Source organism: Typopeltis vanoorti, chromosome 4 (genome assembly GCF_054136105.1).
Source record: "Typopeltis vanoorti isolate ZY-2024b chromosome 4, IOZ_Tvanoo_1.0, whole genome shotgun sequence".
Taxonomy (NCBI): domain Eukaryota; kingdom Metazoa; phylum Arthropoda; class Arachnida; order Uropygi; family Thelyphonidae; genus Typopeltis; species Typopeltis vanoorti.
The window spans coordinates 159849573-159865944 of NC_143552.1; the positions used below are offsets into that span (position 1 = coordinate 159849573).

The 16372-nt window shown below is 34.4% G+C and overlaps 1 protein-coding gene across 2 annotated transcripts in view; it reads left to right on the plus strand.

Annotated features, from left to right (window-relative positions):
- LOC150107797 (huntingtin-interacting protein 1-like) overlaps window positions 1-16372 on the plus strand; it is a 632881-nt gene that overhangs the window by 204389 nt on the left and 412120 nt on the right. For both annotated transcript variants that reach the window (XM_090392055.1, XM_090392056.1), the window contains one exon: window positions 8676-8768. In XM_090392055.1, coding sequence (XP_090248181.1) covers window positions 8676-8768 — 93 coding nt within the window. The remainder of the gene's footprint in view (window positions 1-8675; window positions 8769-16372) is intronic.

Below are 16372 nucleotides of genomic sequence, written 5' to 3' on the forward strand. Positions count from 1 at the left end.
TGTACTAATAATATATTTATCCCATATACGAGAGGTCAAAGGATCTATAAACACATCAGTGCTGTGTGTGTGGAGTGCAGATGAGTCAGAATTTTATTGACATTTTATTTGAAGAGTTGTAGGTTTTAGTCATATGAAAATACTTCTTGCAAAAGGTTGTTCCAGAAGATATAATATAATAAAAGATATAATAATATAATAACAGATATAATAAAAGAGGAAGAGTATAAGCAGGTTCAGTGTGTTTGCCATTACACAGTAAAGGAGTGCTGGGCAGCTGAAGTTATATTCACAATGCAATGGAAAGTGGAGGAGCAACCAAAAGAATGATGTTGCCAATGTTTTTATATGAGTAGAGTTCTAATGATATAGTAGATACAATGCCAAACCATTGCATCTGTGAAATAGAGATTGAAAGGAATTTGTAAGAGAGGGATCATCTATGAACAACTGAATTGCTCTCCTCTGGACAGCATCCAAATTTTTTAGAGAAGTTTTATGTACACCACCCTGAACATGTGAGCAGTATTCTAAGGATGGAGGGATTTGAAATTTTCATAACTTTGATTGAATGTAAAATAGCATCTTGAAAAGGATAATGCTGAGTATGTTGGATGCTGAGGAAGTTTATGATGTGATGTGATGTGTTTATGCCAGGAGAGAATGGAGGTAAGCTTCAAATTGAAGCATAGAAATCTGATCTTGTCTGGTTATTTGTGATTATTGAGGGTAACGATAGGTGAGCTGAGGGTTAAGGGTAGGTTCTCTTTTGCAAGAGAACAGGAAAGACTGCATTTTGGTGGCATTGAAGGTGACCAGATTGTCCTCAACCCCATTGAAGGAGAGTACATAGATCAATGTTTAAGGCCTTAGTTATAGTTGAACTCGGTGCTTAAGATGTCTGTGCACTGTATGGTATGTGAAATGAGTAGGATGAATGGGGGGCACTATAATTTGCAAAACTGTGAATTAGTAGGATTAGTGGTGATTTAGAGTAGGTCGTTTATGTACAGGAGAAAGAATGAGTGATAAGGCAGAGCCCAGTGATACTCCTGCATTGGTGATGAAGTTTGAACAGAGAGAACCATCAGCATGATATGCAGTAAATGACCAGAGGAAGCTAGCAAACCAATGAACAGAGAGCAGTAGGTAGACCAAAGGATAACAGCTTGTTTAGCAGGCCTCATTACCAGATGCAATTAAAAGCTCTGGAAATGTCAAGAGCAACTGCACAAGTTTGTCTGAACCTTTCCATGATACATGTCCAGCAGTGGGTGATGTAATAAGCTGTGGATCTTGAATGACAGAATTCATACTGGTAGTTGCTTATTATTGGGTGGTCCTCTAGGTCAGTGGTCTTCAAAGTATGGTACACGTACCCCCCCCCCCACGAGGTACACAAGTCGATACATGGGGGTACGTCAAAAAAAGTTTATATTGATAGGAAAAAATTAAGTAATTAATATTAAAGATAAAGAATAATACTTTCTTTCATCAATTAAACATATCTAATATAGACAAAGATGTTATAAAGATCCTGTAAACTTAAATTTGCGAGTAGCGCACATTGGGCGACTTTGCACACATAATCGTCCGTGGCAAAGCTGTCATGTTTTTTAAAACTGGGGAGTAAATCTCTTACTACTTATCATTGCCATTATTTGTAGAGCATCCTAGTGTTGACAAGCCCAACTAGAGAAGGAAAATTGCTTAGTTATCCGGCTATCTACAGATGACACCACAGTTGTATTAATTATTTGACTATTAGTAGTAAGTTTAACGATTTTTTAGTATATATTGTTTCTGTGCAATTCCAACCTTTTTGTGCTTATGTTTACACTAGAAATAGTGAATTAATATTATCAAAATTGCTTACATTTTTTAAAGCGTTTGATATTATCAATAGTAAATGAATTATATTTAAATTTTACAAATTAACCATCACAAAATGGATAAATGGTTAAAAAAATTTCCTCCAAAGAAACTCTCTCAATCAATTTGGGTACGCGCTATTTATTTTTTCTGTCTTGGGGTATGCGATCAAAAAGGTTTGGAGATCACTGTTCTAGGTAGTGGAAAAGTTGGCTGTTGATGCTTTCTCCATTATTTTGGAGAGGAGTGAGGTGATAATGAGTGGTTGATAGTCTGACGTTAGACTTCTATCTTCCTTTTTTGAAATAGGCCAAATATGTGATTGCTTCCGTCCATTGGGATAAGAACCACTTATCTATAATAGATTGTAGAAATGACACAGGACAGATGTTAGCTCTGGAGCACAATGTTTGAGAACAATTGGAGATATTCCATCCGGATGAGAACTTTTTTTAATGTTCATTATTTAATAATTTTTTGATATTGTGAGTTTTATGGCAAAAAAGACTTGTATAAGAGGGATGGCCTCAGAAGCCTGGTATTAGACTTCTTGTAGAGAGTATTAGACTTCTTGTATTACTTCTTGGTATTAGACTTAATGTAGAGAGTCAAGGAAACTAGATCATCAAGGGAAGATATATCCCATATATCCACAAACTGAAGTTTGTGGATATATGGATACATCTGAAGGTAGGACACATCTCTCTCGCTTGCACTATTATGCTTCACTGTTTCTAGCAACGCTTAAATCCTGCAGTACCTCATTCACACTTCCTCACAAATCATTTGTTCCAACCAGCACAATCAGCTCTTTTGCATTTGCTATCTTCTCCACAACCTCATTTACTTCCTATCATTGTTCCTCTTAAAGAATAAAAATAAGATTAAGAATAAGTAGAATCCTTTCCTTTAGTGTTACACAGTGATCAGCATTCATTTCAGACAAATTATGGAGACTAGAACCGTGTTAGAAATAACTATTTTAATTTCCTGACATTTCGACCTTCATATTAAAGTCATCATCTGGAGTATACATATGGAGCACATATGCAGAATAAGTAGAATAAGCATAATGAGAATTTATGGTACTTGTTATGTGCCAGAGACCTATTTACTTCAAGAAAGATTGATGCCCTTCAAGGTTTGTTTGGAAATAGATATAACTAGTGTGATGGTACTGCAGTTATAAAAAAATTTGGAAAGTTATCACTGGTCTTTCAATATTTGTGTTACAACCATGCACTTCGTCTTGCTGTGATATGTCTTATGTGAAAAAATCAAAATATAGCAATAGCAGTTATAGTAGCAAAAGTTTCAGTTACAATGATGTTGTAAATACAGTGATGATGAAACAGTGAATTAGATTTTGATAATATAAAATTTACTTTATCAGATGATGTTTCCTCTTCAATATCTAGTATAAGAAAATTTATTAAATTGTTTAAAATTTTCCAACAAGAAATTCTGTTTTATAGAAATATGTAATAAAGAATGAAAAATAGTTACAAATCATTTTGAATGTCAAAATATGTTGGAATACATTAAAAAGTATGATGCACAGATTTTAAGGAAAGCCCTCTTATTTCAGAAAGGATGAGTATTCAAAAGTGTTAGAAAAGAAATTGATTAAAACCTGTAAGACTTGTAGTTGAAGAATGAAGCAGTTGCATGTAAATATAGTAACAATTGAAAGAATTTTTAGAATCATCTTTCATAATTTGGAAAAACAATTTTTAAAATGGGAAGCTTTTGAAAGAAACTAAACAGCTTCTTCTTCTTTTTTTTTTCTTTTTTTTTTAAACATAGTCTTAGTATTGCTTATTTTGTAATGGTCTTAGTGAGTTTCATGATTTTTGTGTTATGATCTCCAAAATCAATAATTGAACTAATTTTCTAAGAAAGTGTATTTCAGTAGATGTTTGAAGCAGAAAATAGTACAAATAAAGAAATGGCAAAGTATGATCTTGGAGGAGTTGATTTAAAATCAGAGATAGCGAGAGATATATTCATTTTTGCCAGCAAAAACAAAGCCAGTTCAGTTCAACAAAATATTTTCATCATTAAGCAGTGAAATAAATTTATATGAAGTGAGGTGAATACTAAACTTAAAACTTCTGTTAGATGCACTACTAACAATTAGATCTACATTAGCACAAAATGAAAGAAATTTTTCAACTTCAGATTTATTCTTTTATCAACCAAAGATCCAGACATTCTGAACAAGCAATTCAAGCTTTGTGTTTTTTGAATTTCTATGTTGGTATTGATTCCCCTCCCCCACCCTCCCCATCATTAGTATGTATACTTTGAATTTCTTTCATGTTAATCTCAATTCAGTGTTTTACAACAAATATATAATACTACTATCTGTACACCATATCAATATAATTTTTTTTTCTTACAATCATCAAACTTTGAGAATTAGTTTTAATATCTAATACTAATTGCTTATTTTGTAATGGTCTTAGTGAGTTTAATGATTTTTGTGTTTTGATAAATGAAATTATATGATTTTTTTTTCTCATGTACTAAATGTACAGTTCATTATTTTTGTTTATCACTAAAATACGCACAGAAATTCTTATTTTTAAGAAACGTAATATTAAGCAGTAAAATAAAATTCTTGGGAATTTGGTAACCCTATTTGTAATATATTATGATTACCTAAATTAATTCAAATGTTTTAATTTGTTTACCAGTCTTGGCATTATATTTTTTCAGTGTTTTTGTCCTCTTTCTCCTTATATCTACATAGCTTCTTTTTCCACATTGCTTTCCTAATTTGCTGTTTATCTATTTTACTTCTATCTAATTTATTTATCTGCTACTTAGTATACACCTATACATAATTGCTTGTATCAGATGTGTGTTCATTACAGTGCCCATATTTAGTCTAACAATTTTTACTTGCTGCATATCATATTGACCTCAGAGCTTACCATAATTACCACATGTTAGTGCCACATTCTTGACCAAAGTGTTCCCTGCAGAATAATGTTCCATTTTTAACACATCATGATCACCTTCAAGCAGTGTTGGTGTTGATATTTCATTCACAATTACATCCTGTGAGGCTGGTACCAAATCTAATATCTTTATATCATTGCTTCCATCATGCTGCTTATAGTAGTTATTATTATTGCACGAGTGCCTCCATGTAGTCTTAAGACTCATTGTGGGAGAACAAAACTATCAACACAATATCTATCATGTCTCTCCTTTAAACCATTAACAGACAAAGTACTTACAACTGACTCGCCTATTCCATTCATTCACCACTCTCTAACTTCCAAGGATGCCCTCATGTTCTGCCCTTTCTAGCCAAGTGTTGAAATGTTTCCCTTGCATCAGTCCTTTAAAATCCTTTAAGTAGCTTTAACAAACCCTGAGCATATCCTCATAGGGGCATTCCATAGACCACTTACCATCTTAGTCACTCACCTCTGGATCCTCTCCACCACTTCATCATCCCCAAGAAACCCAGGTGACCAGACATGAGCACAGTAATCCATATGTGGTCATATCAAGGCTTTATAAAGAGGAATGATAACTTCCTTATCTCTATTTGCGCGTTCTTCAATAACCAAGTAATCTTGTGACCTATCCTGGCAACTTTAGCAAAATGCCCTCTGAAGCATAACTTGACACTTTTCCACATTAAATTGACATCCATTATGTTTTTCCCATACTATCAGCCTATTTAAATCATCCTGCAAACTCTGTACATCACCTTGATTAACTATTACTCAACTTTGCATCATTAGCAAACAACAGAATATCTCCCTTCAAATTATTTTGTGTCATTTATGTACAAATTAAACAACAGTGGTTCAAGCTAGAGCCCTGTGGCACAACACTAGTCACCTGTCTTCTTCTGGGCTCCACTGATCCATATGAGGAGTACCCAAAAATAACTGGAATTATTTATTATTATTTTTTAAATTTTATTAAAGTTTATAATATCATATTTAGAATATCATAGTCTCCTTCCTAGTACTCTTCATGTGAGTCAGTGTACTTGTCCCAACGTTTTTCTCACTACTGGAAACAGTTCTGGAGCTGTTCGACTGAAATACTGTTTATGGCCTCCAGTGACCTTCTTTCACTTCTTCCACATCAGTGAATCGTTGCCTTTTCATGGTTTTCTTTATCTTTGGGAATAAAAAAAGTCACATGGAGAAAGATTGGGCTAGTAGGGAGATTGGGAGACAACCATGTTTTTCGTCAAGAAATGGACAGGCAAGGCTGTGTTGGCTGGGACAATGTCGTTTTGCAGACCAATCTCTGCTACTCCACATTTCTGGCCATTTTCATCACCCACTATCATGCAGTCTTCTCAAAACATTGAGATAAAAATGTTGGTTCACTATCTATCCAGGAGGAACAAATTTTTTGTGCACAATTCCATTCACATCAAAAAAAAACAAATGAACATTGTCTTGACATTTGTTCGAACTTGACATGCCTTCTTGGGTCTCGACGAATTTGCATGTTTCCATTGGTTTGATGCTTGTTTTGTTTCAGGATCACAACTGTACCACCAAGACTCATTCCTGGTCACAACTTTTGAAAGGAAATTCTGGTCATTAAGAACTTTCTCCCTCAAATTGTAGCAAACATTCCCATGATTTTTTATTTATTTTTAATCCTTTGTGAGCAAACAAGGTACAAATGTGGCAGCAGACACGCACGTTTCATTTGAAAATTTGTTAAAATTGCCAGCACGATCTCCATGACAAATTCGTCTTTTCAGAATCTTCACTGGTCTTTCAATGACCTTCTTGCCTAATCCTTACGCTGTTCATGAGTTAGCTGGTCATCTTTTTCCTTATATACCCTCCATAACATTTTTTTTTTCAGCTTATGCTTAATGATACCACTCATTTAAATCCTACCCAGTTTATCTTCCTGACCTTGGGTATACAATGTGATATTGCTTCTCCAGATATCCCTTCACTATTCCTATGCACTGTGAACATAATCCTTCCCTTGCAGATCTTTATGCCGTGATACTGCTTCTTAAGTATATCACAATCGTTGCCTTATATACCTCTTCTTAACTGGAATTTCCATATTTTGCTATCTCCCAAGTCAAGGCCACAATATCACTTTTCCTAGTTTGAGGCAATGTAGCCACCTTAGTTATGAACAGATCTTCCGAACCTATAACAAGATCCAATACTCTCATACCCCATCCCAGCCTGTAGGAGCAGTCAAATTTATATCTTGTTTTGTTGATCTCGATCTCACTCCAGATACGTTTTATAACACAGTGATGGCTGAACTGGATAAGGGTAATGGGTTTACAGTGATTCTACTGGACCTTGCTAAGGCCTTTGACAGGATACCACATGGAATTCTAATCAGTAAACTGCAGCATATGGGGGATGGATATAGGGTTGGTGAGCCTGAATGCTACAAGGAAGGTCATGTGCTTTGTGCAGATGGATTAAAGTACCACTAAGCCTTGTTTTACACACCTGAGGGTGTAAGTCTCTTTCATTCTTTGTCCGTCTGTATTGCCATCTTGTTGGCTGCAATTCATTTGCTATCATCAGCAGTACTCAACTCCCTGTCATGTCCTGTCTACTCTATCCTCCTTAAAAATACTAAATTCATCAAATCTATCCCTGCAGCTGTCATCTGCTGTTAGCCAAGTCTCACTAATGCTTATAACTTTTTGGCGAGGTTGCAAAATCAATGCCCAAAACTCTTCCCTCTTATTCCTGATGCTTCTAGCATTAATATATAGAAACTATAGAAACATTCCCTTAGACCACAACCACTTTTACATTCTGAACTGACTACCCCATTCAATATTATTGCCTGAGAAACTAGATTCTGCATTTTTCTTCATTCACACATTCATTTACTTTATGAATGCCTTCACACACTCATCTGCATCCATGCTAATTGTTTTAGTTTTCCTGCTTTGTACTTCCACACTCTCAGTGAATAAATCTCTCTCCAGACACTCTGAATCCATTTAAATGCAGTCCATCAGCATTGTATGAATCTTTCCATCCATCCAAACTCATTCCATAGGTCCACAAACTGTACATCATTTCTTCTGCTCGACCTGCATATTGATTTATTGTTCTCCTTTTCAGTTTGCCTCTATCATAGGTGACAGCAGACTCACAAACTTCACCCTGTCAGTCTTCTTTTTCACATCTCAGACCATTGGTTCCAGTCCACACAATTAATTCTTTCACCTTCCCTTTCTGCATTTGACAGCATTACTAATATTATTAATTTTTGCACCAGGGAAACAAGATTTTGTAGTGCTTTCATTCAGAACTCTCCTTATCTGAGAATTACCATAAATAATCATTTTCTTATGCTTATTCTCTTGATTATTCTTACAATTTTCTTTTTGGCTTTGCACCTCTTTTTTTTTCTGTTTTCATTTCAACTGATTTCTTGCTCTTTCTGCAGCCTTTCAATCTCACACTTTGTTCCATGAAGAACGACACGCAGACGCAAAGTAGTTATTCTTCAGAATTTTAGAAATTCACTTTCTTTTTTGTATCTTTGCTTCTGTGTGTCTTTCCTTCTAGCCCATATTTGCAAATAATTAAATTTTCTTATTATGATCACTCTTATTACTCATTTACCTGATTTCTGGCCCTTTACATACATAATTGTTCAATGACTTACTAGTAGATTTACTGATGTTTTTGTGTTTATGAAATTATCAAAAATTGGAAACCATACATAATCATAGCCATATTGTACTGGTTTATTTGTTTAAAGATTTTGTAAATAATTACTCTTAAGGAATTTTCATTTGTCTTCATTAGTATGAAAGGAAAATCGATGATTACAAGCGAAAATTCGATGCTTTGGAATTGCAGATGGCTGAAGATGAAAGAGAGTCCAAGAAAAAATATGAGGTAACTGTCTTATCTTGATGAACTTGCTATATTTTATTTAATATGAAATATTTTTAATATAAACTGATATTAATTCATTAATGATTCATGTATAATGTTTTTTTTTTTCATCTTTTTTGAAGCACACAGTCCATATAAGAATTAGATATGGCAGCAAATTGAGAATTGTAGATATTTATTCTGCCTAACTATGCTTTTCAAGTGATAAAACCACTCTATAATAACAGGTGGAAATGATTATACAGGGTGACCACCAAGTAATCATAAAAATTTGAGATAAAGTTAAAAAAAAATATGATAGGACGACCCATTGCTAGAGAATGCTGAAAGCTGCAATTCGTTATTCGCATTTAATGTTATTGGATTGTTTATGGTACCTCATAGGATTTTAGGAGTAAAGTCTTCTGCTAGAAGAAGTGGCAGGGTCACAGATTCCCTTTCCACACAGAATTAGTAAGACGATCATAAACATCCATGCCCAAGGGGGGATTCAAATTTGCAGCCTCTTAGCTAGAGGGCAGATATCCTAACCACTTGGCCAACCATGCTGGTAAGAGCTACACAAACTATAGAAATTTAACCAGTAAAAAATATTGATAATAAAGATTTGTTGTCCTTCTGGAAATGAGTTGAATATGGACTTATTTTCATGCCTCAAGATAGATACTTGACATTCAAGTAGAAGACAACAAAAAGTGGTGTAGATAAGGATTCAAATCTGGAGCAGATTGCTGACATTGCTCTGATTCAGATTAATCAGAGAAATGCCATCAAAGACCAGAACACGTTATAATATTTAGTTTGGACATCTTTGTCTGATCTCTTTCTAGCAAATTATCAGAGTGGGACATTGAATCTTTTTTGAAGATATTTCGAAAGATGATTAATGCAAGAACTGGAGAGAAAATGACATCAGAAGATTGGCTTTTCCTCTGGATAATGATGCAATAAAAATATTGCTTAATAAAAATCATCCAACTTCAAAAGAGATTGCAAAGCAATGTGAACAAATTCTTTGACTATACATTTTGACAAAAGAACAGAAAGCTTAACTACATTTGGATGTAATTCAAGTTGCTTGCTTTTTGGTCTTTAAAAATCAATTTTAGTGGATAATTTGCTTACAACTATTTCAGGTTATAATATTAACCGAAAAGGAAATTGGAGATTTCACTGAAAGCCATTTGCAGTATGTATGATATTTTTCTTGTACAGCCTTTTGCATACTTCATCTAGCACTTAGGTTTAGATGAAAAAATTAGAATTTAAAATAGAATGGGAAATAGAATTGTTTCAATGATGTCTAGAAGACTGAAATCAATAATCTTAGGAAATGAGACATCAAAATCACAAATATCATTCTTCTTGGCATTTTTGCAATGCAGTACAACACATGGATGAGAATGTCTGTGTCACTGGCTACTGCATAGAAAATACTAGATTGTAGTTTGAATTGTCTCTAGGACAAATATCCACAGTATATTTAAAAGGGTCTATAGTGATGAAGAAATCAAGAGTGGAGAGAGTATACTTGTAAGTATGCAAATTATTTAGTGTGAGAATCCAAGTGATAACATATGCTTTAACATCTCTGCGTGCTGGATCATTGCCAATGAAAGGAATTGTGAACATTAAAAGTTCGAATGGCTTCACTATTAGGATAGTTGGGTTGGTGGAAATTAATATTTGAAGAGATCAAAAAGTTCAGAATGCATGCATTCTGATTTTCTTATTTTATGCGATATTACCTGATGCTCTATTACTGTAATGTGATATTACATCAGGCATTGTTTAATTTTATTGTATTGATCATTATTGGTAATTTCTTTCATACTGCTGTTTTTGCTGGCCTGGTTGGGTTGGTTGAGTTGTTCAACATGCTGCTCTCTCTAATCAGCAGGCTGCAGGTTTGAATCCTATTATGACTTTGAATGTTTCTTGGGACCCTTACACAGTTTTTCCAGTAGTGATCTCTTGTCATGCATTGAAAAATTGCTTTTGCATCAGTCCAATAAACCTCTTAATATTAGGTAACCAAAAAAGTTTGGGTGGTTTTTCATAATAAAAATGAAACAGCTGCAGAAATTTTCATAAAATGTTTTATTTATAAAAATAAGCACCTTCACAATCTACAACTCTTTCCCATTGAGATACAAGTTTGTAAATTCTGCTTTTATAAAATGTTTTGTGTTTAGAAATAATAAATCTAGCAATCTCTGCTTCAATTTCTGTTTCATTGTGGAACTGTCTATTTCACATGTGACTGTCTAGTGCAAAAAAAGGTGATAATCACTTGGAGAAATGTCAAGAGAATATGGAAAATGAAGGATTATCTCTCATCTTAAAGCACAAATCTTCTCACAGGTAAGTTTTGCAGTATGAGGTTTTGCATTATCCTGGCTGTTTCTGAAGTAACGCATCCTGCACATGCTAGAGTTGCATTGAGTAGATCTCAACCCATAATTGTTTGGCCTGCAGCAAGAAACCGATAGTGGACAATACCGGCTCCACACACAAAGCATAGTCTTCTGGGAATGAAGCAGTGCCTTTGAAGTGTGTAGTACTGGATCGTTTGTTGATAACTAATGATAAGTTTGCTTCCTGTTAGAGAACATGATCATTTTTCATCCTAAGTGAACAAGTAAACCAAAAACAGCTAGTTTTTATGACCTGAAAGAAGTGAAGAACAAATTGAAATGCATTTCATTTTGAAAAACAAAACGAAATGCATTATCAGATGACAAACTTTGAAGTTTGTCATCTGATTATACATGTGGGACCTATTTGCTTGACTTCCATGATTTTCCCAGTTGATGCAAGTGTAAGGAAATTGTTTCACCACTCATGTTAAACATTTGTGAAATTTCTTGATATGTTAATCTTGAATTTTTTTTTAACAGCGCCATGTAATTCTTCATTATCAATAATGGAGGGTCTTCCAGAATATGGTGCATCTTCAAGTGATTCATCACCAGAAACAAATTTTTAAATAATTTCTGCACAGTACATTCTGCCACCTCATCTTTTCCAAATGCCACACATATTACAGGATGCTTCTGAAGCCTTCAAACTGAGTTTAAATTCGTAAAGCAAACAAGCCCAAATTACACCAGGTTCAACTGACATTTTAAAAGGGTTCAAAGTCACAGAAAAAGAGTATACACTAAGTTAGATCGTACCAATTGAAAGACGTATATCTGTGCCTTATGACACACATAAAAAATTGTGTTCTGCAAACCATTAAAAAATAAAATGAGTCATTGTAGTGAACTCTACCAAAAACTGCACAAACTTTTTTGGTTACTTGATAACGTATGTTTCTGTCATATCCTCTCTTTTCTGCCTGTTAACCAATTTTTGTAATCCATAAATCTTCAGTCTGTCCTCATAGGAACATTCCATAGATGTGTGACTGTCACTCATCTCTGGATCCTCTCCACCACTTTAACTTTAATTATTATTTTATTAATTAATACACCAGAGAAATATTTGCTTTTAATAATAAAAAAACTAATATTTCTTTAATGCATCAGGGCTAATAGAATGGCTTTCTTAATGGACATTAAAAGGTGAGAAATGGTACTTTTCATCAGAGTTTCCTTTAAATTTGCAAGATGATGCTCCTGTAGTACAGTTGAAAGAACGATGACATGTCCTTTGATTGAAAAAAACTGGGTTTGCTTCTCATTATGAATCAGCCAGAAATCTTTAAATGACTTTTTCACTTGAGGATGAGTTAGCTAGCTTCAGGATTTCCCTCCCAGAAACTCTGATTTTTCCTCCTTTAAGACAGACAACATGGCCAGAGAACACAAACATTTAAATAGTACTCACCGGAATGTGTAGCATAGGTAATGTTTTGCAGTTGGCACTAGGACTCCATAATTATTTGCAGAATGTGCTGAGGCTTTTCTACATCAACTAAACACGAACAAGAATGATTGTTGATTTTTCTTCATTTGGACAATAGTTATCCATCCAATGAGCATTTAATTGTTGGGTATTCATTATTAGAAATGTGAAATACTCTAATTGTTGTAAATGATGTGTTAAATTAATTGATTTTATACATACAGTGTGCATATATATTTTTTATGAGAAGGGATCTCCATTTCCAATATAATTCTATACTTGAGTTGATTGCTCCTTATTGGTTTCTACAGTTGTTTTCCCTGATAATGCAATTTTTTTTTTTTTTTTTTTTTTTTTTTTTTTTTTTTTTTTTTACTTTATCACTCTCACACATGTGAGAGGTGGCCTGTAGCAAGTGATGCTGTGTGTAGATTGGGAGTTAAGAGAGAGAAGGAATCTTTCTCTCTTAACTCAAGAGAGAAAGATTCCAAGAGCTAAAGATTGCAGCTGTTGTGAATACTACTTGTAGAAAACTCTTCCTAAATATAGTGATATATCTGAAATGAAAGAGGAACTGAAATTCCAGGGGCTGGATTGGCAGTTGAACTGTAAATACATGTTCAACAGCTGTTGCTCGTGTTATTCTAAATTTAGCAGTAATGGAAGAATGGCAGGTGCCATTTTTTGCTGAACAGTACACATGGAAGTATCTATACAAGATACAATGCAGAAATTGACTGTGAGGCAGTGGCTGGAGTGTCTCTGAGTAGGGTATCATTAGGTGTCCAAATTACTGTCTTTTGGATATCATCAAGGATTTTTAAAGAGGTACTCGGTGCACTGTTAAGAATAGTAAGTGAAAGAAGTCTAGAAGTGAATAAAGAAGTTAATATCTGTTATATAGATTTTGAGAAAGCTTTTGACTATGTAAAATGGGATAAGATGGTGGAGTAATGGAAAAGATTGGTATAGATTGGAAAGACAGAAGGCTAATTATCTCACTATATATGGGACAAACTGCCATGGTGAGAGACATATATGGTACAACAGAACCAGGTATCATTGGATGAGGAGTAAGACAAGGCCGTTCTCTGTCACCAATTTTGTTCAACATATATTCTGAAGCAATGCTAAAAGAAGCACTGGAGAATTCAGAAGAAAGAATAAAGATTGGAGGTAGACAGATATGGCAGTAAGATATGCAGATGACAAGGCATTACTATCAAACCCTGAAACAGGACTATAACAACATCTGTTGAACAGATTACTGGAATCCTGTATCAATTATGGAATGAAAATTAACATTAGAAAAACAAAGGTGATGAAAATAGCAAGGAAAGAGGCAAATATAGATATCAGAATAAATGGGGAAAAATTGAATCAAGTAAAGACATTTAAATATCTAGGAAGTGTTATTAGCAATGATGGAAGATGTAAAAGTGACATAAAAGCAAGAATAGTGATGGGAAGAGATGCCTTTAATAGAAAATGGAATTTATTCAGAAGTAAAATGGATAGAATCCTTAAGAAAAGACTAATAAAATGTTATGTGTGGAGTGTTGCCCTCTATGTATCTGAAACTTGGACATTGAAGAAAGAAGAAATTAAGATTTTGGAAAGCTTTGAGATGTGAATTTGGAGAAGGATGGAAAAAATCAAATGGACAGATAAAATAACTAATGAAGAGGTCTTAAAAAGAATAGAAGAAGAAAGACGTCTGTTAAGGAGGATAAAAAGAAGCAAGGGAAACTGGATTGGACATATTCTGAGAGGGAATGGAATCATCAGAGATGCCATTATCATTCGAAGGAAAAATAGATGGAAAAAGACCCAGAGGAAGAGTAAGTAAAACAATGCTAGATGACATGCTCAATGGAGACAGGTACACAATCTTGAAAGAGAAGGCTCATAACAGAAGAGAGTGGAAGGAAAGTTGCTTCTACTAAAAGAAGAACCTGCTCAATTGCAGAATACGGAAGAAGAAGAAGAGACTTGGTGCACTGTCTCAAATGTGAAAGCAATTTTCTAAGGTTGTGTGGATTTGGGATTTGTACAGAGTTAGTAGCTGAACAGATGAAAAGTACTTGAGTGAAAAAGTAAAAGAAGTAAATAAGTAGTTGGCCTTTTTAGTTCTTTTAATTCTTCATCAATCAGACAGTAGCCTACCTTTTTCAGGTTTTCGGAAGAAGACTCATACAGACCATTATATCCATGCTGAATCTCATAACCATTCCAGTCAAAAGGTTGGAACTATTAAAACATTACTACATCATGCCTATTCTTTATGTTCTTCAGATGAACTGTTACAGAAAGAATTACAGATATTAATTTCACCTTGAGCCTCCATAGCTCAGTCAATATAGACAAAGCCCTTTGGTCGGAAAGACCTAGGTTCGATTCCCGTCAGTGACACAAGGAACCTTTATCTGGTTTCTTTCGACTAAAGGTGAGTTAGCCAGTCTCATAGAACAGGCAAACCAGCCCATGAACACATGCATCTACAGACATAGGACACACTGGAAGGCATAGGGCTAACCACCTTATCCTCGATACGGTAGTGGTTAAGTGTAGAAAAATCCTTCATACCACAAGGTAAAAGAGGAGGGAAGGAATAAGGAGGAATAATTCCACCTTTTCATCTAATGGTTTTAAGGATTCTTTCATCAAAAGAGCTTTTAACAGTTATGGTATCTCTACCTCTTCAAATACAGAAGACATAACTTGCATTCCTATCCCTTATGTGCAAGGTGAATGCATAGTGAAAGTTTTTAAAACCACTGAATATTTTTGTTGCCCTTTTCCCCATCAGAAAAATCTCCAACTTTCTTGCTTCTTCTAAGGACAATCTTCCACCTCTCAATTATTCAGACATCTATTAGATTCCTTACTCTTGTGGACTATCTTATTTTGGACAAACAGGAAGATCTGCTTTTATTTGGCTATAAATATCATTAGCCTTGAACAGTCTCTCTACTTGCAGAGCATGCTATCAACACTAAACATAGAGTTCATTGGAACAAGACGAGTTCTTCATAAAAGTCGTTTCCTCATAGAATGGCTTTATAAAGAAATGTGTGAAACTTTACTTCACTGTCCTAGCTTAAACAGATCTGATGGTCTATGTCTATTCCCTTTGTGGGAGATAGTACTTTTTAAATCAGCTAATCTTTCTTAACTTTATATTGTCTAAATATATATAATTTTTTTTTTTTAAATAAGTTAGGAAATTTACTGACCTTTTTAGTTATCCTACGTTAGCTACTTACGTGATGCTTTTTAGAATTGTTAATGTTTAACATTGTCATTTTGTGATCTTATACTGATAATGCCTATGATACTTAAGTGAAAATTCTATGCTAATAAAGTATTTTACATGACTTTTCTTCTAGTGTTATAATTCTTTTCAGTATGCCAATTCACAGTATTTCATTACTGAAACAAGGATGTAAATTGGTATGGAGTTATGACACCAGTTGAAAAGGTCTTGAAGCTTAAAAGGTTGTTTATGTATATGAGTAAGAGGGTGGGTGATATAATAGAACCCTGTGGATCCGTAAGCATTAAAAGAAAAATCTGAAAGATTACATGCAGAAAACACCCTGAATGAAAACTGGCAAGTCCATTTATAAAGGGTGGAAGGTAGACCCTAAGATGGAGACTGAGACTCCATGCCAAGTCCTATCAGAGGTCTTTGAAATGTCAAATGCAAGCACCCAGATCTTTCGATGGCACATATCCAGAGATGGATGATG